This window comes from Cervus canadensis, chromosome 1, assembly GCF_019320065.1.
Source record: "Cervus canadensis isolate Bull #8, Minnesota chromosome 1, ASM1932006v1, whole genome shotgun sequence".
Classification (NCBI taxonomy): Eukaryota; Metazoa; Chordata; class Mammalia; order Artiodactyla; family Cervidae; genus Cervus; species Cervus canadensis.
The window spans coordinates 31,256,051-31,274,861 of record NC_057386.1 but is presented as its reverse complement, the minus strand read 5'-3'; the positions used below and the strand labels follow the sequence as shown (position 1 = coordinate 31,274,861).

The window sequence follows — 18,811 nt, the reverse complement described above, 5'->3', positions numbered from 1 at the left end:
CACCCAGACAGTCATTCTGTTTTTCACTTTCGGTAGCGTATTCAATACATTACATGAGATAGCCAACACTTTACTCTCAAATGGGCTCGGTGTTAGATGATTTTGCCTAGCTGTAGACTAATGTAAGTGTTCTGAGCACATTCAAGGTAGGCTGAACTAAATGATAATGGTTTGGTAGGTTTGATGTATTAACTGCATTTCTAAATAAACGGTATTTCCAATTTATGATGAAAGTTGAGGAAGAGCTGTAATTTATCTCATTGTAAAATTATAAAATTTAAGTTTAATAATAAGTAAATTATAAAATTTAAATTTTAAGAACTGGCTCACAAAATTCCTAAAAGTTTCATAACTGGCTCTTGTGAGCTGGTGCAAGCTGTTTCCAGGATACCACTGATGCCACTTAGATCTCAGCAGGAAACGACTGCGTCTTCCTGGGTTCAAGAGCTATTGGTGTGAGCCCAGGTTTAAATGAAAAGAGGGACCTGGATGAGCCCCTAAAAGCTTGATCTGGCAGGAGGCCTGTGCCAAAGTTGAAGTGTGCAATGAAACTGAATGGATCATTAGCAATCGGAATGGGATTTATGACCTGGAGAGGTACACACAGCGCAGTGAAGCAGTGCTTTGTGTGGTCAGCTGACCCCACCGCATAGAAGGGCTGTGGAGCAGGGCGGGGCATGTGCCAGCTGGGCTCTGGCTGGAAGCAGATGCCACACCCAGATCAGCATATCGTGTGGGGTGTTGAGGAAGAGACTCTGCCCGGAGATGTAGGCAGGTTCAGGGAGGCCACGGGGATGAGGCAGTGCTCCAGGTGCAAACAGGGGGAGGGGACTGGTCACTGAAGATGGCGACAGAGCAGGCTAGGGAGTGGGCTACCAGGTAGAGTGGGGCCTTTGCCTACAGGGAGGATGCAGGGAATAAATGCCCTCTTCATGTTCTTCTCTCTGCTTTTCTGTCTCAGCTCCCTGTTGGCTGGACCCACCCAAAGTCCAGAGGGCAAGGAAAAGCATTGTTTCTTTGACCTCTTTTGGGACAGGAGAAAAGTGGGAGGGGTCTGAAGGGTCAGATGGCAAAGGTCTTGACCTGAGTATCTCACTGTGGACCTGGGTGTTCCCTTTGTCTGGGGCCTAGGAGAAGGACCAACAGACTTACCTTTGGAACCTCCACAGGCCACCTTCATCTCAGAGACACCCATCCCTGGATGGGATGATCCTGTTTCCCAAGGACACCTCTGACTCTGAATGTCTAATGTCGAGACTAGATCTCTGGGTCATTTGTATAATGAAAAGCCTATCTTTCCACCGCCAGGAGGTGGCAGCAAAGCTCTGTTTTGAAGAGGCCAGTAGGTCAGGGTAGGCTCTGTTGTCCAAGGCCCCCCAGAACTTGAAGCCCAGGTTTGGTGGCTAGGTTTTAAACTAACAACAGCAGCAGCAGCAGCAGCCAACAATATCATTATTATTATCATTCTTGTTAGTAAAACATCTCCAATTTGGGTAGTTGCTAGGAAAATCTCTTACATGCATCAGGTGTGAATCTTTCAACAGTTCTGTCCTGATGTAGGAAATTCCAGGACTTCCTGCTCCACGTTGAGGCTCAGAGACACTCCCTGACTTTCCCAAGGCCTTCTGGAAAGTGTGACGTGCTAGAGATCTGGGGAACCAGGGTGGGGCGAATGCAGAGATGCCAGGCAGCTCCAGGTGAACTGGGGAGTGTTGGAGCAGATGGAATTCATATCTGCTTTTCTTGGAATGTCAGAAAGAAGTGATTCCACAGGAAATTTTTTTGATGCCCCTCAAGAGCATGGTATGTTAGCTCCTTAAACCAGAGGAATCCCCATGGAGACACAGCCAAACCCCAGCCCCCTCTGAACCTGTCTTACATTCCACCTGCCCTCTGAGGTCATGTGTCACCCCTGACCACTGTGATGACACATTACCAGAGTATAAACTATGTGTCTGGCTCCAGACCAAGGGCATTTCTTGCACATTCTTAGTTACTTCTCGGAATAACCCTCTAAAGCACATCGTTACATCCCATTTTACACGTGGCATCAAAGGCTCAAAGTCATGAAGTAACTTGTTCCAAATCGCACAGCTGTGAGTGGTAGGGTGGGACTGGGACCCAGAAGGTCAGCCCCAGGGCTTTCAACACACACAGGGAAAGGCCGCCGTGTGAGACTCTGCTGTATGGTGAGTCTGAAGGGCTTCCAGCTCAGCTCCTTCTCAACATCAGAAAAGCCACAGCCCATCTGCTAGAAAATGGGGGTGTTAGTACCTGCCTGACCTCCCGACAGGATTGTTGGGAGACCCTTGTGGAAAAGACGAAAATGGGGCACATGGATCCTCAGCATCTTACAGAATAGTTCTGCAGAGTTGAAATTGTATTATCATTCTAATTGGGAGGGTGGTGCAGTGGGGTGGCAGGAGTGTAGGACTACGATCTGGTGTCTGGGGACTTTGAGAATGGCCTCAGTTTCCTTGTGTATGGTATTGAGAAGATTGAAGTAGATAATTTTTTATGGACCTTTTCAGTCCTTAAGTTTAGGCATTATGGTGCCAAGGATGGTGATGATACTGATGATGATGGTGAGGATGATGGTGAGGGTGGTGAGGATGATGATGGTGATGGTGAGGATGGTGATGGTGAGGATGGTGGGGATGATGGTGATGGTGAAGATGGTGAAGATGATGGTGATGATGATGGTGAGGACAGTGATGGTGGTGATGGTGATAATGATATTGAGGATGGTGATGATGATGGTGGGGATGGTGATGTCAGACATCTGAGGTCACCTGACCTCAGAATCATTTCCTGCCACCACCACTGCTGCCAATCCCTGTGTCAAAGGCATGAGGGGTGAGCTGGTGATGAGATGCAAAGAGGGATCTAGAGGCCAGAGAGAAGGGACTGTCTAAGATGTTAGAGGAGAGTGCGTTGTAGTGCCTGGTACATAGTAAGCCAGAAACCCTGCACCCCTTGCCATCACCCCAACCCTCCATCTGTCCCAGAGAAGCTATGATTTTTATTGTTATCTCTGCCTTACAGAATAAGGAAAATGAGGCCCAAGGAGTTAGTCTTAAGTTGCTTAAGGCCACACAGTTGGTATGTGATAATATTGGGATTCCATCCAGGTTTGATGGAACCCAAAGTCCATGCCCCTGGCCACACAGTTCAGTCTGACCATTGAGCAACTCAGGTTCAGAGAAAGTACATGGCCAACCCAGGCCACGCAGCTGTTGCTACTAAGTGCTCAATCTGAGGCTCAGGTTTAGTCTTGGCTCCTGATCCTGTCCTTGTTCATGCTGCTCCATTTCTATCCTTTCAGGGCAAGAAATCCAACTTAATCAGAGTCAGGGGGCTTTGGGAGCGACCATAAGACTAGCCACACTCTTCATCCTTGGTCAGAGCACCGTAAGAGGATCCGTGCATGTGGAGGAAAATGGGAAGGAGGAACAAGCAGGGCTGGCAGACCAGCTTATGGGCAGTCCTTCCCAAAGGAACTGTCCTCCTAGGAATGAATCCTGTGTTCAGGAACGTCTACTACCTCTGAAGATGTTCTGGGAGCTTGGGTGGTGTGAGAGGAGTGGAGACACCGCCCCAGGAGAGATGGAATGGAAAAGCAGAGGTGCTTGGGGAAAAGAGCCCTGGGGTCGTCGGGGGGCGGGGGGGGGGCAGGTCTAGCCTGGGGGGTCTGGGATCTTGGAGGTCTGGGCTCCTCCAATCTGGATAACTACAGAGTGCTTAATCCATCTGGGTCCAGTTTCCCTGTCTGTAAATTCAGGGGAACTGAGCTGGAAAAAGTAATGAATTCCTAGTAGAAAATGGCCCACAGGTATCTGAAAGTTATTTTTAACTGCTGGGGAGCTGGTGGTCTATCTTGCAGTGAGTTGATTTTCCTCCTTTCCTACTCAGGGCCAGGAGGGTCCACTTTCACATCTCTTTCTTTATGGTTTATACAATAGACCTGGCAAGAATCTGAGAACCACCCCACGGAGGAAGAACGGACAGCGATAATAAACATAGCGGAGCCGGAGATCTGAGTTGCCAGGAGAATTTATTTCTCAGGACACCTTCCCTCTACTCTCCCAAGATGTCCCATGGCAACAGGTATCGGGAGGGGCTCATTCTTCCATCTTCTGGGGGAGAAAAAGAATCGTACACAGGAAATGAGTCAGGAAATGAGTCAAAGCAAAGGTGAGGCCGGGCCTCGTGTTCAAGTGGGGCAACTGGAGAGGCTGGAGTCTCAGAAGAACATTAAGATGTGGCTTTGTCTCCCTTTGTATATTGTAAAAGCAAACCAGTCGAGCCCCTGGAGTTGGGGCGAATCCCCCCAAAAGCAGGGACTTCTTGGACACCGCCTTTTGCAACAGGGAGGGAGGAGCAGGGATAGTAGGGCTCCTGGCTCCTGGCCCCTCACTGCTCCTGTGAGCCTGGAGCCCCCGGGGACCTGGCTAAAGCAGTCCCTCAGTGAAGGCATGGCCGGCAGCCGGGAGGGACACTGACAAGCGCGCTCTGAGCCCTGCGGCTGCCGCCTGGTCCTGAGTCTCAGGGTGTCTGGAGCGGGGAGTCTGCTCTCACCTGGGCTCCCACATCTCGGCTCTTGGCCCGCAGCTTGTTGACCTGGGACTCGGCGATGTCGGCGCGTTCCTCAGCCTCCTCCAGCTCGTGCTGGACCCTCCGGCATCTGGACAGCTGAGTGTTGGCCTGCTCCTCCTGAAGGGAAGGCCGAGGGGGCAGGAGGCTGAGGAAGTCCCTCCCTCTGGCTCTGAGGCCCTGGGTCCCTGACGGCCTCTGTGGGAACTGGGGAACCAGGAGAGCTTGGGCCCCAATTCCCTGAGGTCAGAGGAGGGAGAGCTAAGCTCTCCAGCAGTGAGGACAATGCCCCCGGCTCCTGACCATGTGCACCGCCCAGTCAACTGGGAGGTCCACTGCCCCCAGGACAGGGCTTCCTGGGCTTCCCCGATGGATCAGATGATAAAGAATCTGCCTGCAATGCAGGAGACCCAGGCTCAATCCCTGGGTGGGGAAGATACCCTGGAGAAGGGAATGGCAGCTCACTCCAGTATTGTTGCCTGGAGAATCCCATGGACAGAGGAGCCTAGCGGGCTACAGTCTGTGGGATTGCAGAGCTAGACATGACCGAGTGACTAACACGTCACTTTGCCCCTAGGATGCTTGCCTGTTCCCCTGTGCCCCTCCTCTATGCCATCTCCATCCCTCAGAGCTCTTAGAGGAAACTAAGTCTCCCAAGGCACATGGAGGTGTCAGAGACCCATGGTCCATGCCCCCTGCCCCTTGCCTGCTCCCAATGCCGTCTGCCCATGGCCAGGCTGGGTCTGGTTGAGGACCATCCAAGGGTTTCTAATGAAGGTGGCCTGCTGGGCCCTGGCTAGTCCTGCTGCAGCTGTGCTAATCCTCCCCCATTTAACCAGTCCAGAGCTGCTTCCCAGAGGTCAGGACAGAAGCCCCAGCCTCTTGAACAGGGCGGACAAAGGGCAGGGAGAGAAGCCTCATATTCAATCATTTATCTGGAGCAGGCTCCCCCAGATTTTGTCTCTCAGGATGCAAGTCCTATGAGATGCTCTGTTTACAAAAAAGAGATGCCACGTTCCATCAAGGGTGAGAAATGCTGCAACTCAGAACATCTCTTCCACTATGAGGTCCATCCCACGTTACCTGCAATATCTGAGAAATCCTTGAAATAAAGCAACCCTCCAACTTTGTGGAACCCAGAGTTTCCTAAAGGATTTCTCATCTATCAAAGAAAAAGACTCCACCCATTTCCTCCCTGCCACCCCAGCTTCCTGCTATTAAAGTCCTTCAGACCTAGGGTCCCCAGAAGGTATTTGGGAAGTTCTCATTCAGCCCAAACCATTTCCTCTCTGTTGGTTCCACTGTTTGTTCAAGAGTAGATCCAAAAGCATGAACTGGGGAGTGGGAGTTAGGGAGGCCGAGGAAGGATGGAGGTGGTGGGGGCCAGGGCCAGGGGTAAGATGGGATGACATGAATTAAGACCAGGTATTTGAGGTCAGCTCACAGGGACAGGGAGTTCTGAGTGAGTCAGGGTGGGTGGGATAAAGCCAGGTGGGTCGAGGCAGAGTGGAGGGATGGAGGGGTATGGGCCAGGACTGGTGGTGCCTGGGGGAGGGGGAGGAGAATAGGGAGAAGAGGAGGAGAATGCGGGAGGGAGAGGAGAATAGGGGAGGGAGAGGGCAGGCTTCCTGAGCTCGTGTTTATAGCCTGCAAATGAAAACGCAGGCCTCAGCTGCCGTGGACCCTATGGACCAGGATGGACCCCATACTCACAGCCTCCTCCGCCTGCCTCTTGTAAGCCTTCACTTTGGCCTGCAGCTTGTCCACCAAGTCCTGGAGCCTGAGGATGTTCTTGCGGTCCTCCTCTGCCTGCAAACACAGGGTCCATGCCAGACCCATTCTCCGCTGCATCTGCGGGTGGGATCCAGGGGGCGCCCGCTGGGGTTTCAGGAGAGTCACTGCCTACCTGGTAAGTCATCTCCTTGACCTTTCGCTCATATCTGTGGGCACCCTTCAGAGCCTCGGCCCCCCTCTTCTGCTCAGCATCCAGCTCGCTTTCTAACTCCCTTACCTGCACCCAGAAGAGAGCACAGGGGTCAGGCCACATTTCCCAGGCCTTTCCCACCACTCGTGTGCTGGTTGTTTTTAGGGTGAACTCAAGATCCTCTAAGTTTATTTTTGCAAAGCTGTCTTCTCAGGCTCAGAACACATTTTATTCTCAAGGCCGCCACTAGTCCATGCTGTGGCTTTGTACAAATGGCAAGATGCCTTCTTTGGGCAGAAGCAGCCCCAGGTGCAGGTGGCTTGGCTAGTGGATGGAGCTTTGCAAAAGATGCCCCCTTCCTCGGGGGCTATGCAGCTGGGTGAGGGCTATCATGTGGGCCTGGATTCCTGATTGAGGAAGGCAGTGGGCCAGGGAGAATCGAAGGTGTGTTTAAGCCCCAGGTCCAGCTGATGAATCCAGAGCAGGTCAGTTGTCGTCACTGAGTAGAAACTCAAATGAGTTTCTACTTATTTATTTATTTAAAAAAATTTTTTGGCTGTACTGCATGACCTGTGGGATCTTTGTTCCCCAATCAAAGATTGAATGCATGGCCCTTGCATTGGAAGTGTGGAGTCCTAACCATTGGACTGCTAGGGAAATTCTTGAATTTCTGTGTATTCAGAATAGAGATAATTCCTGCCAACCTATCTCGAATGTGGGGATCAAATGAGACAAAGTCTATGAAAGTATCTTTTGATGATATAGCACTACACAGGTATGATCGATTTCATAGCTGTGTCTGCCTTTCCTGAAGCTGTGAGGGAGTAGTGTAGCCACTGAGAATGCAGGTCACCGCTTGTGGCCTGATTCCTCAATCCAGAGGGGTTCCACTGGATTGGTGGCGGTGGCAGCCAATCCCTGGGAATCCCAGTGGCCATAGAGAGGGCAGTTCTGGGCCTGCAGGCTCCTCGAGTCAACCTCGAAATCCACCTGTGAAACCGGCAACTCTGAACACTGGAAAAGAAAAGACCCGCCCTGGGAAGCTGTCTCCCATCAGGTTCTAGAAAACATTTGCTTCTATAGGAATTCCCTCTGGGCTGCTATAAGGTTCATGGAGCTGAGTAACTGGGCAGCACTGGATTGGAGGACAGGCCAGGTGCCTTACCATGCCCTGGGGAGGCTTGTAGAGGGTTTCCTGCCAGCCCAGAATCAAAGAACCAGGGGAGGGTGGCATGGGATCTAATTCCTCCCACCAGGGAGGGGTCCATGGGAAGGCCACAAGTCTGTTTTAATAGAAGAGGAGTGGGAATAATTAAAAATAAGCATTTCAAGAATTCTGGCGGGGGAGCAGGGAGCTCTAAGTTCCCTGGTGTTTACTTTTGTTACTCGTGTGTCTGTGGCCTTGTAGTTTTTAGCTAAAAAAATGGCTTCACATTTAAAGTGTACAAGTGTAGTGACCACATCTTTGGGAGGCTGGCATCAAGAATGCGTTTGGGTCTTTCCTGTGGGAGAAGTGGTTTCCTTCTCTTCGCCGCCTCTTCATTCTGTCAGCCTCTTTCATGTCCCTTCTCTTGAGGACAACAGAGACAGTTTCACATCCTTCTCCAAGCCCTCCTCCAAACTGCCAACAGGTAATGCAGCCCGGTTTAAAAAGCAAATAAAATGAACCATCTCAGTTCGAAAGGGAAAAGCAAAGGGTACAGGAAACAAAGGGAATCATCAGGAAAGAAACCGAAAACTACAAAATATGCTCCCAGATCAAGAAAAGCAGGATTGTTCTGTGTGTGGATTGCAAGTTGCTGGAGAGTTAGCTTGGGGGAAGCGCCAATCGCCCTGCATTTTGGATGGAGTGAGAAAGACACCAGAATCGCAAGTTGTATTTTGACAGTCGGAAATTGACCTTAGGAAATCCAGGAAGGGAATGAGACGTGGGAATGGAAGACAAAGCAGCAGATTTTACGTAGGATGGGCCGTTGTTTATGAAAGTGCTTATTGTTGTTTAGTCACCAAATCATGTCCAACTCTTGGCGACCCCATGGACTGTAGTCTGCCAGGCTCCTCTGTCCATGGGGTTCTCCAGGCAAGAATACTGGAGTGGGTTGCCATTTCCTTCTCCAGGGGATCTTCCCAACCCAGGGATTGAATCTGAGTCTCCTGCACTGGCAGGTGGATTCTTTACCACTGAGCAGCCAGAGAAGCCCCTTATCAAAGTGCAGCCTGATGAATTACACCCAAATGTATAACCTTATGGCTGCAAAGTATGTTTCCCCCACCCCCAGTTATATAGATCTGAATCTAAATAAAGATAGAATGAGAACATGTGATATGTTGTTACACTGTAAGTATTGAGGGATACCCTTTCTGAAGTGGGTCTGTATATGTCTTGGGGTGTAGGGACCAGAGGGGGAGGAGTTGGGGGGACATCTGGCTCACAGGGAGTTTCACATGTGGTCCTCAAACTGCACCTGCAGTTGACTCAGTGCCCACTTCCCCGCCACCTAAGTTTCGGGACTATGGTTCTGCCAGAGGCAGCCGAACCTCTGTCACTCTGGGAATGAGAGTCCACTCTGGCCACCCTACCCGATTCTCCAGCTTCTGGATCTGCTTCTTCCCCCCCTTCAGGGCCAGCTGCTCAGCCTCGTCCAGGCGGTGCTGCAGGTCTTTCACTGTCTGCTCCAGGTTCTTCTTCATCCGCTCCAGGTGGGCGCTGGTGTCCTGCTCCTTCTTCAGCTCCTCGGCCATCATGGCCGCCTGGTTAAGTTCACAGGAAGCGTCTGTGGGCCCCCCGCCCTCCTCCCCGGGCACACAGAGGATGCTGCGAGGCTGGTTCTGGGCGAGCTGCTCTCCTCCCTCCCTCAGCTCCCCTCCCACTTTGCCTCTGCTGAGCCTCCCATCTCCTCCATCTCTCCAGGAAACCATTGACTGACTGCAGGGCTGAGGAGAGGAGACCTACTCGCCAGGCCCTGGCTTAGAAGCCCCTTTCTTATCTCCAGACAGCATCTCTGAGAGGAAAGAATGGAGCTCACATCTGTGATGGCTTTCTTGGCCTTCTCCTCCGCATTTTTGGACTCCTGGATAGAGTTTTCCACCTCTGCCTGGCATTGGGCTATGTCAGCTTCCAGTTTTTTCTTGGTATTTATCAGGCTCGTGTTCTACAAGAAAAATTAGATACCAGAAGTTCAGGCTACATATGGACACTTACAGTGATTGGAAGGGAGAGAGCTGGGTGGGGAAGGAAGTCTAATGTTGAGGATATTCCGGTTCTTATTTTTCATGAGGGTGAAAAATATTTAAAAAGACTCTCATTCTTGATCAGACGGAAAGTCCCAAATCAGATTCAAGAAGTGTTGGTAAAAGAACTGAATACAATGAAGGTAGGTTTTCAAATATTTGAGGAAGGATAGATTATTTAATTAATGGTGTTGGAACAAGGAAATGGTTGATTTCACTATATGAAATGAAAAATAATTCCGATGATCCAAACATTATACATAGAGTTGTAAATGTGATGACAAATGAGAAAGCATTTGCAGTGTGCATTGCTAAAAAAAATTCCTTCCTTAATATGTAAATAAGATAAACCATTAAGAAAAAAGGGCAAAAGTACAAATAGCTAAGACACATCAGACGAAATACAAATAACCCACAAATATGACAAAATGTTCTACCTCATTAGTAATCAAAGAAATATGAAATTTTAAAGTGAGGCATTTTCAACCATAAACATTAGTGAAGATTAAAACAAATAATAACTAAGCACTCTCACATATTTTCCCAATGGGAATAAAAATTGGGACAACTTTGTTAAAGAGCAATTTATAGCATATAAATGCTTTTACTGTTTTGACCATGAAATTGGGCTTCCAGGAGTTTATTTACTTCTAGGAATATTAAGGAAATAGTAATCATGGATGTATATGAAGAAGTTTGGCATAGCAATCTTCTAATCATAAAAATTTTTATTGAGAGCAATCTAAAAATACCAAACCATAGAAGACTGATTATATAAAAGTGTCATAATACACAACTAAAATAGACTACTTTTCTGCCATTAAAAAAAAAGTATCATAGAAAATTATTTTAAAATATAGAAATGTGCTTATGACATTGTTAAATGAAAAAAAGTTGCAAAAGGATTGATGACATTTACCAAAAAAAAATCATATTTATGTATAGAAACAAGAGTCTAGAATAAAAGATCCCCAAGTGCTAACAATATGGTTGGTATTTTTCTGTTTTTTGGCTTGTATTCTCTAGTTTTCAAAGCAAGGAATTTTTTTTTGGAATTCCCTGATGGTCCAATGATTAGGGCTTCGAGCTTCCACTGTAGGGGGCAAGGGTTTGATCCCTGCTTGGGGCTTCCCTGATGGCTCAACTGGTAAAGAATCTGCCTGCCATGTGTGAGACCTGGTTCCATCCCTGGGTTGGGAAGATCCACTGGAGAAGGGAACGGCTACCCACTCTGGTATTCGGGCCTGGAGAATTCCATGGACTGCATAGTCCATTGGGTGGCAAAGAGTCAGACACAACCGAGCGACTTTCACTTTCACTTTCTTGGGGAACTAAGAACCCACATGCCATGTGGTATGGACAAAAATAAATAAATAAAACAAGGAATTTTGTAACTTTCTTAAAAATAATTATTTCAAAAGACGATCCTAGTTATCTAAGTGTGTGTAAGTGTTAGTTGCTCAGTCATGTCCGACTGTTTGTAATCCCATGAACTGTAGCCCACCAGGCTCCTGTGTCTGTTGAATTCTCCAAGCAAGAATACTGGAGTGGGTTGCTATTCCCTCCTCCGGGGGATCTTCCTGACCGAAGGATCGAACCCAGGTCTCCTGCATTGCAGGCAGATATTTTACTGTCTGAGCCACACGGAAGCCCTAATTATCTAAGCTTGCAGCTTAATTGTTACTGCATCTGTGCAGCCTTCTCCAGCCCCTTTATGCAATAATTTGTCCTTCTTTATCTTTGGATAAAAGAAAGCTCAGCCATCTTCCATCTAGAGGCAATGTTATCCCAAGAACTAAGCCTTATGAAAGTTGGTCTTGACCACTAGCCTGGGAGGAGCGGTGGGAACTCCATTCCACAGAGCCTGGATCCCTCCTGACCCCCAGGGTGGACCCTGAGTGCAGCGAGAATGGACTCACTTGGGAGTGAAGAAGCTGCACGCGGTCACTGGCGTCCAGCAGCTCCTGCTCCGACAGCTTGCGGGTCCGCTCCGTCTGCTCCAAGGCCACCTTCATCTCCTCCAGCTCCTCCTGCAAGAGGCTGTTCCTGCGCTCCACCATGGCCAGCTGCTCCTTGAGGTCCTCGTTGCTCCTCAGGGCGTCATCCAGGTGCAGCTGGGAGTCCTTCACGGGAAGCCACAGGTGAGACGGGAGCCCAGGGCAGGCTGAGGTCCCGCCAAGTCCCCCATGGGCCGCCCACTCACCTTGAGCTGGCCCTGGACTGAGCGCAGGTGTTTCTGGGTCTCGGCCACCTGGCGGTTGGAGTGGCCCAGCTGAATCTCCATCTCATTGAGGTCTCCTTCCATCTTCTTCTTCAGCCTCAGAGCATCATTCCTGCTCCGGATCTCAGCATCCAGTATGCTCTGCGTGGCCTCTGCTGCCCGCTGACTGTTTCTTTTCAGCTGCTCGATTTCTTCATCCTTCTCAGTGAGCCTGCGGTCGAATTCAGATTTCACCTGGTTCAGCTCTAGCTGGACACGCAAAATCTTGCTCTCTTCATGCTCCAAGGAACCCTGATAAAAGCAAAGGAGAGATTGGGAGTGCTGGGGCAGCCACCTTCTGGAATGAGGTTTTTCATCCCCATCGTGATAAAATGGGTGCTATTAGGCTTGTTTTACAAATGACTAGAACCATGCTCAAAGAGGTCAAACGGTTCACTCCCAAATTGTGATGAGTGCTGAAACTGGAACTGAAACTTTATTATGAACAAACAGCCTTATGTCTTGAGGACAGAGCATCGCTTTGAATTAGTAAAAATTTGATAACTGTGTCTTTGTAAAAAAATAGTGACCATAAATCAGGAGCCTACCTTGTCTCTAAAAAGACAGAGAAAGAGAAATTGCTCTCCTGTTACCTTGAGTAATGGAAATTTCCCTAGGAACGTCTCAACCATCTGGCCTGCACTGGCCACCATGGATGATTAAATCAGGACATTGCACTCTATGGGCCACATGGAATTCCCAGTGGCCAAATATGACTGTACATATCTCTTTGCTGAAGCTAAGGCATTCTGAGCTGGCTTTCAGGATGTTTGGTGATGGAGTTCTTGCTTTCTGAGATGTTGAAGACATAAAGAACACGTTTATTTATTCAAGAGGGAAAATATTATACAAGGACATGGAGGAGATGAAGCTGCAGGACACGGCTGCCCTCCCCAGCCCCACCGTGGGGTGGGGGCAGCTGATTGTTCTTTCCAGCAAAGCTCCAGTGCCTCCTGGCAGGAAGGGCGCCCAGGGAACATGGTCTAGCCCCCCTTCCGCAGTGCTCTGTGCTTCTCCATCACATCCCAGGCACTTACCTCCACCTCTTCTAGGGCAGCCTGGAGGTCTGACTTTTCTTGCTCCACCTGCTTCTTGGTCTTCTCCATTTCCTGAAGATTCTTGTTTGTTTCCGCAATCTGCATGGTTAAGTCGGAAATCTCTTCTGCAAAGGACAGGCTTGATTTAGGCTATTTCTGCAGGTTCTGTTTGATCACACAGGATCAAATTTTGCCAGGGAACTGAGGGACTGGCAATTCATTCATGACATTCATACAGGAGAGAACAAATACAGTGTAGCCTTTCGGGGGAGGTGTTGGTAAGACACAGGTGTGTGGCCTCACCTGGAGGGGCAGAGGGAGGAACAGCAGAACACTGTGACCCTGCACCTTCACAGGGTCTACAAAGGGGTCATAGAGAGGACCAGGGAGGAAATCATGGAGAGTATGCATAGAATCAGAGGCTTGGAAATAGAAGGGGCTTTCGGGGGCATTGGGTCTGGTCTGATTTTGTAGATCAGGAGTCTGAAACCCTAAGGGATTTAGTGTCAGACCCGAGGACACAAAGCCACATAGAGACAGAATCCACGAAAGATCTGTTTTCTAGCAGTGTAGGGAGCTTGGCAGCCCATGAGCCCTCTGTTCTTGAGAACGAGGCTTGGCTGCCACTATGCCTCCCATTGGGGGAGTTTGGGTCTTGGGGTCACTGAGTAGCTGTGAGGATTTTGTGGGTCAGTGAGAAGGAGGAGGCTGTGGCTAAGTGGGGGAGAGATGGCTGGAAGAGAAGGAGGACTGTCACAGCCCTGTGAGTGGGGGAGAGAGCGGGGGCTCTCTTACCCCTGCGATGGGCAGTGCTCACCTTGCAGATTTTTATTCTCCCGTCTCATTGTCTCTAACTGATCTACCACCTCCTCGTAGGCATTGCGCATTTTGAAGACTTCAGTACTATGAGACCTGGACTCTTTCTGAGCCGCTTCCAACTCAGCTTGACTCTCATCCAGTTTTTGTTTCCACTCTGAGAAGACCTAGGAGGTGACAGAGGGACCTGTGAGGAGCCGAGAAGGCCAGGAACTGAGTCATGTTAACAGTGAGTCATGTCAGCAATGCCAAAGTGGGACCCTCCCATCTTTAGAGACCAAAGAAACAGGGGGACTCCCCAAACTCAGGGGTTCCAAACTCTGATATCCCTACAGAGATCTGCTGTATTCTGAAAGATATGCTGGTCTCAAAGTAATCTGAATTAACTTTGATGAAGAATAAAATTCCTTTCAGAGGCACTGTCACAAAATCCAGAGACAGTGCAAAGCCCCAGACTGTCCACTCTGGACTTGATGCTCTGCACACCTCCCCCTCCCCCAAGGTATGTGCGTTCACATGTCTCTTGCATCGAGAGATGAGGAAGGACCTTATCGAAGTTCCTCTGCTTCTTGTCCAGGCAGGCACAGGCGGTGTTGGCCCGCTGCAAGTCCAGCATCAGGTCGTCCACCTCTCCCTGGAGCCTCTGCTTGGTTTTCTCCAAGGATGCACACTTGGAGCTCACGGCCTCTGTGTTCTCCTCTGCTTCCTGGAGCCTCTGGGCCAGTTTTTTCCTAAGAGGATCAGACCTACTGTTGCTGGGAAGGGTGGACTCTTTCAGAAGTAAATGTCAGATCAGGAGGGAGTGGAGCCATCTATAAAGCACTGGACTTTGACAAGACCAAGGCCTAGAGTTTGATGATTGGATAGGATCTAAGTATCACCTGAAGAATCCCAAAATGTTTGGTGGCAAAGCAGTCACCTAGGAGGTGCCAAGGGGACCAGGTGGAATGAATGGACAGGACCCAGGGGGAAGGGCATGGAGACTGGGTCTGTGTGCTTAAGAAAACTTGAAGGCCTAGGGAGGAAGACAGGGCCTGTCCCCTGTCTCTTCCTTGTGTCTTAAGGCCGTCTCTCCTACCGTAACCTGGGAGCCCCTACTTGGCCTCCTCCAGCTCCTCCGTGCGCTGGATGGCGTCTGTCTCGTACTTGGTCCTCCACTGGGCCACCTCGCTGTTGGCCTTGGACAGCGCCCTCTGCAGCTCGGCCTTGCCCTCCTGCTCCTCCTCGTACTGTTCCCGCAGCAGGTCACAGTCGTGGCGGGAGGACTGCAGGGCGTGGGCCAGGGCGTTCTTGGCCTGCGGAATCACCGTGATGACAAATTGCAGAACCGTTTGGTCATTTTCCAGGGTAAGTAATTTTGTTTCAACCGGTGTTTCCCAACTTGAATCATTCACTTGCTGCCTTCACAAACTTAGCTGGAGCAGCACAGCTCCTGTTTTATTTACTTCACTTTTTAAAAAGTAGACTATTATATTGAAGTGAAAAGTCATTAACATTTGCCATAAACAGAAGGTAACCGAATAAATGCAGTGGAGGTAAGACAATGTTACCACCTTCTAGCTAAGTAATTTGCATCTGTGGCCCTGTGTCCTAGTCCTACTCTCTTGTGTTTTGATGAGGAGGATGCACCAGTGTTAGAGAGATGGTATCCAAATTGAGGGGCTTCCCTGGTGGTTCAGTGGTAAAGAACCCGCCTGCCAATTCAGGAGCCTTGGGTTTGATCCCTGAGTTGGGAAGATCCCCTGGAAGAGGAAATGGCAGCCCCCTCCAGTATTCTTGCCTGGGAAATCCCATGGACTAAGCAGCCTGGCGGGGTCACATGGGGTTACGAAGTAATCAGACACGACTCAGTGACTAAACAACAGCATCCAAATTGAGACCTTTTCCTTATTTAATCAGAATAATTGGAGGAGAATCAGAAAGGGATTAATCTTCTCACTACTTAATGCAGTGTTTCGGAATACCATGACCTTGAAAACCCCAAAAGTATATTCTGGTGTCATCAGGGGGTTGTGTCCCCACCCGAGAATTCTGACGTGAGCTGTGTGGTTTCCACAGCTCTGCCACCTCTTCCCAAGCAGAAGGGGGACATGTCTGAGGCCTCCATCACTCACTTCCACCTGGTTGGGAGGACATTGGAGCTCTCATCATAATGGTCACAGAACACTTTCTGGTTGGCCCAGTGCAGTAACTCATATATTTGCATGCTTTTAAAGGCACAAATTGGAGAAGGAGATGGCAACCACTCCAGTGTTCTTGCCAGGAGAACCCCATGGACAGTGGAGCCTGATGGACTACAGTCCGTGGGTTCACAGAGAGTAGGACACAACTTAGCGGCTGAACAACAACAACAAAGACACAAATAAACAACAAACTTTTCCCAGGAAGGAAAGCTTAGCTCTTTCTGTATCCTGGCCGAAGGACAGCCTTGCTCCTGGAAGGGACCTTCTCAGGCTCTGATTCTCTCCACTCCCTCTGCCCCGCAAGTTCCCCAGGGACCCCAACCATATACTAGAAAGATGGGAGACAAATACAGCACTTTTCTTGCTTTTTAGGAGAGGCGGATAGAGTTTGCTGGAATTCCAGAAAAGTGCCCTGTAAGTTTTAGCTGGCACATGGCAACCTCAGAACTACATATATGCAGTTTTGGGGACTCTTGGTTTTCTCTTTTAGTTTTTGAACACGCATCGACAACATTTACTAAGCACCTACTGTGTGCACTGTTCTACTGTGTGCTGTAACTAATGCTAACTGCTACAGTGGGGAAAAATAATTTTTGCCCTCTAGGAGTTGACAGATTAGTTGGGGGATGTGAATTATAAATATCTTGATATTGATTTCAAGAACATGATGATGGTGTTTGTGTTTATGCAAATGTCCCAAGGGTGCCCCCAAACCACCCAGCCTTTTGGAGGAGGGGGGTTCTTAAATGTAGGTGCTGTAGCTGGTGATACACAAAGAGTGATGGAGGAAAGGAGGGCGTTTCAAGGGGGTGGAATGATTGCTGGGCAGAGTGGGAAGATGCACAGAGGCAGAGATGGCCCAGCTAGTATAGTGGTAGGGGAGGGGAGTTTATCAGCCCCTCCACTGGGGAACAGAGGGGCTCCGAGGATGGAGCACCCTGATAGAGTTTTCTAGCTCTGAAGAAGAAGATCCAATGCCAAGGTTCTGGAACCTCCAAGAACATGTTCCTGTCCTACTACAAGGAAGAGAGGAGCAGCATCAGACTTCATGACACAGCACTGCCCTCAGCCAGCTCCATGGCCTCTCAGGTCCTACCCGACTCTACCTTTCTAGATGGAGGCATCCATCCTTACCTTGGTTTCTTCCTCCAGCTGCCTCTTAAGATCCTCCAGCTGCTGGGTGAGGACCTGCTTGCCTTTGGTTAGCTGTGAGATCAGAGCGGCCTTCTCTTCCACTTGGTGGCTCAGCTCCCCTAGCAAACAGATGTGGGCCCACGTCAAGGTTTGGACCACCCTCTCCCATGGTGCAGTGGGACCCTGGGACCCTGCCCATCCTCACCATTTTGGGTCTGCAGCCTCGCCTTCTGCATGTTCAGGTCATGGATTAACTGTGTCTGTTGGTCATCCTTGGCCTTGATCTCATTAAACTGGTCTTCCACAGTCCGGCACATCCTTTCCACATTACTCTTGGAAAAAAAAAAAAAGCCAACATGAACGGGAAAAATGGATCCTGGGTTCCCAGTATCAAATCATTTGATAGTTTAGCTTCAAAGTGGGGTTGCCACTTTGAAGAATCTGCCTTGCAATGGAAGGGACTCGGGTTTGATCCCTGGTTGGGGAACTAAGCTCTTACATGCTGTGGGGAAATTAAGCCCGTGTGCTGCAGCTGGAGTCTGAGCATCACAACAAGACTTTGTGCGTCACAGCTAAGACTCAACACAGTCAAATAAATAATAAGTGAATAAATAAATGGGCTTCCCAGGTGGCACTAGTAGTAAAGAACCCATCTACAGGAGACATAAGAGACCTGGGTTTGATGCCTGGGTTGGGAAGATCCCCTGGAGGAGGACATGGCAGCCCACTCCAGTATTCTTGCCTAGAGAATCCCATGGACAGAGGAGCCTGGCAGGCTATAGTCCAAAGGGTCACAAAGAGTCAGATGCAACTGAAGTGACTTAGCAGGCATGAATGCACAAATAAAGAAGAAAATGGGAGATGGATTGGAAGCATTTGGGAAAGACTGGATGAATGGTGAGATCTTGAATTGTAGCAGATCTTTGGATCAGGGTTCTGGTGACCTGAATGAATTTGGGGAGCCAGGAGCAGATGGAAGTGGAGAGAGTGTTACCATTCAGAACATGCAGTGAGTTGCAGGCATGGAACTGTACCCGCTCACCCAGAAGGTGGATGCTGCCTCGCCTTTGCAGAGAGCAGAAGCATCAGGTACCTTTGACTTGGAGACGGTCTCGATGTTACTGGCCATGTCGTCAATCTCCATCTTCAGCTCGCTTTTCTCCTTCTCCAGCTTCTGCTTGACCCTCTGCAGGTTGTCGATCTGCTCCCCCAGCTCGGCCACACTGTCCGCATGCTTCTTCCGCAGTGTGGCCGCCGTGGCCTCGTGCTGCAGCGTGGCCTCCTCCAGGTCCCGGCGCAGTTTCTGGAACTCAGCCTCCCGCTTCTTGTTCATCTCGATCTGGACTGAAGTGGCCCCGCTGGCTTCTTCCAGTCGCTCGCTGATCTCCTCCAGTTCCCGGGAGAGGTCTGCGCGCTGCTTCTCGATCTTGCCTCTGAGCGTGTGTTCTGCTTCCACCTCCTCCTCCAGTTCTTCAGTGCGGGCCTGGAAGGGTCACTGGGTCAGGAAGATCATGGGGGGTTGGGCAACAGCCCCACTTTGGGGAGGACATGGTGGGGAGGAATGGGGGTGGGCTTCATTAAGTCAAGAATACATTATAACATTAAATCCTTGGAAGAAAACTTGGCCACAATC

General features: G+C 49.6%; 1 protein-coding gene across 2 annotated transcripts in view; it reads right to left on the bottom strand.

Annotated features, from left to right (window-relative positions):
- Nucleotides 1-4,530: 4,530 nt before the first annotated feature.
- Nucleotides 4,531-18,811, bottom strand: part of LOC122445082 (myosin-13) — a 45,294-nt gene continuing 31,013 nt past the window's right edge. For both annotated transcript variants that reach the window (XM_043474080.1, XM_043474078.1), the window contains 14 exons: nucleotides 18,272-18,661; nucleotides 17,384-17,510; nucleotides 17,179-17,297; nucleotides 14,960-15,156; nucleotides 14,409-14,592; nucleotides 13,863-14,028; nucleotides 13,046-13,170; nucleotides 11,952-12,260; nucleotides 11,668-11,871; nucleotides 9,544-9,669; nucleotides 9,098-9,268; nucleotides 6,500-6,604; nucleotides 6,307-6,402; nucleotides 4,531-4,713 (listed from right to left, as the gene is read on the bottom strand). In XM_043474080.1, coding sequence (XP_043330015.1) covers nucleotides 4,546-4,713; nucleotides 6,307-6,402; nucleotides 6,500-6,604; nucleotides 9,098-9,268; nucleotides 9,544-9,669; nucleotides 11,668-11,871; nucleotides 11,952-12,260; nucleotides 13,046-13,170; nucleotides 13,863-14,028; nucleotides 14,409-14,592; nucleotides 14,960-15,156; nucleotides 17,179-17,297; nucleotides 17,384-17,510; nucleotides 18,272-18,661 — 2,487 coding nt within the window. In that variant the 3' untranslated portion in view covers nucleotides 4,531-4,545. The remainder of the gene's footprint in view (nucleotides 4,714-6,306; nucleotides 6,403-6,499; nucleotides 6,605-9,097; nucleotides 9,269-9,543; nucleotides 9,670-11,667; nucleotides 11,872-11,951; nucleotides 12,261-13,045; nucleotides 13,171-13,862; nucleotides 14,029-14,408; nucleotides 14,593-14,959; nucleotides 15,157-17,178; nucleotides 17,298-17,383; nucleotides 17,511-18,271; nucleotides 18,662-18,811) is intronic.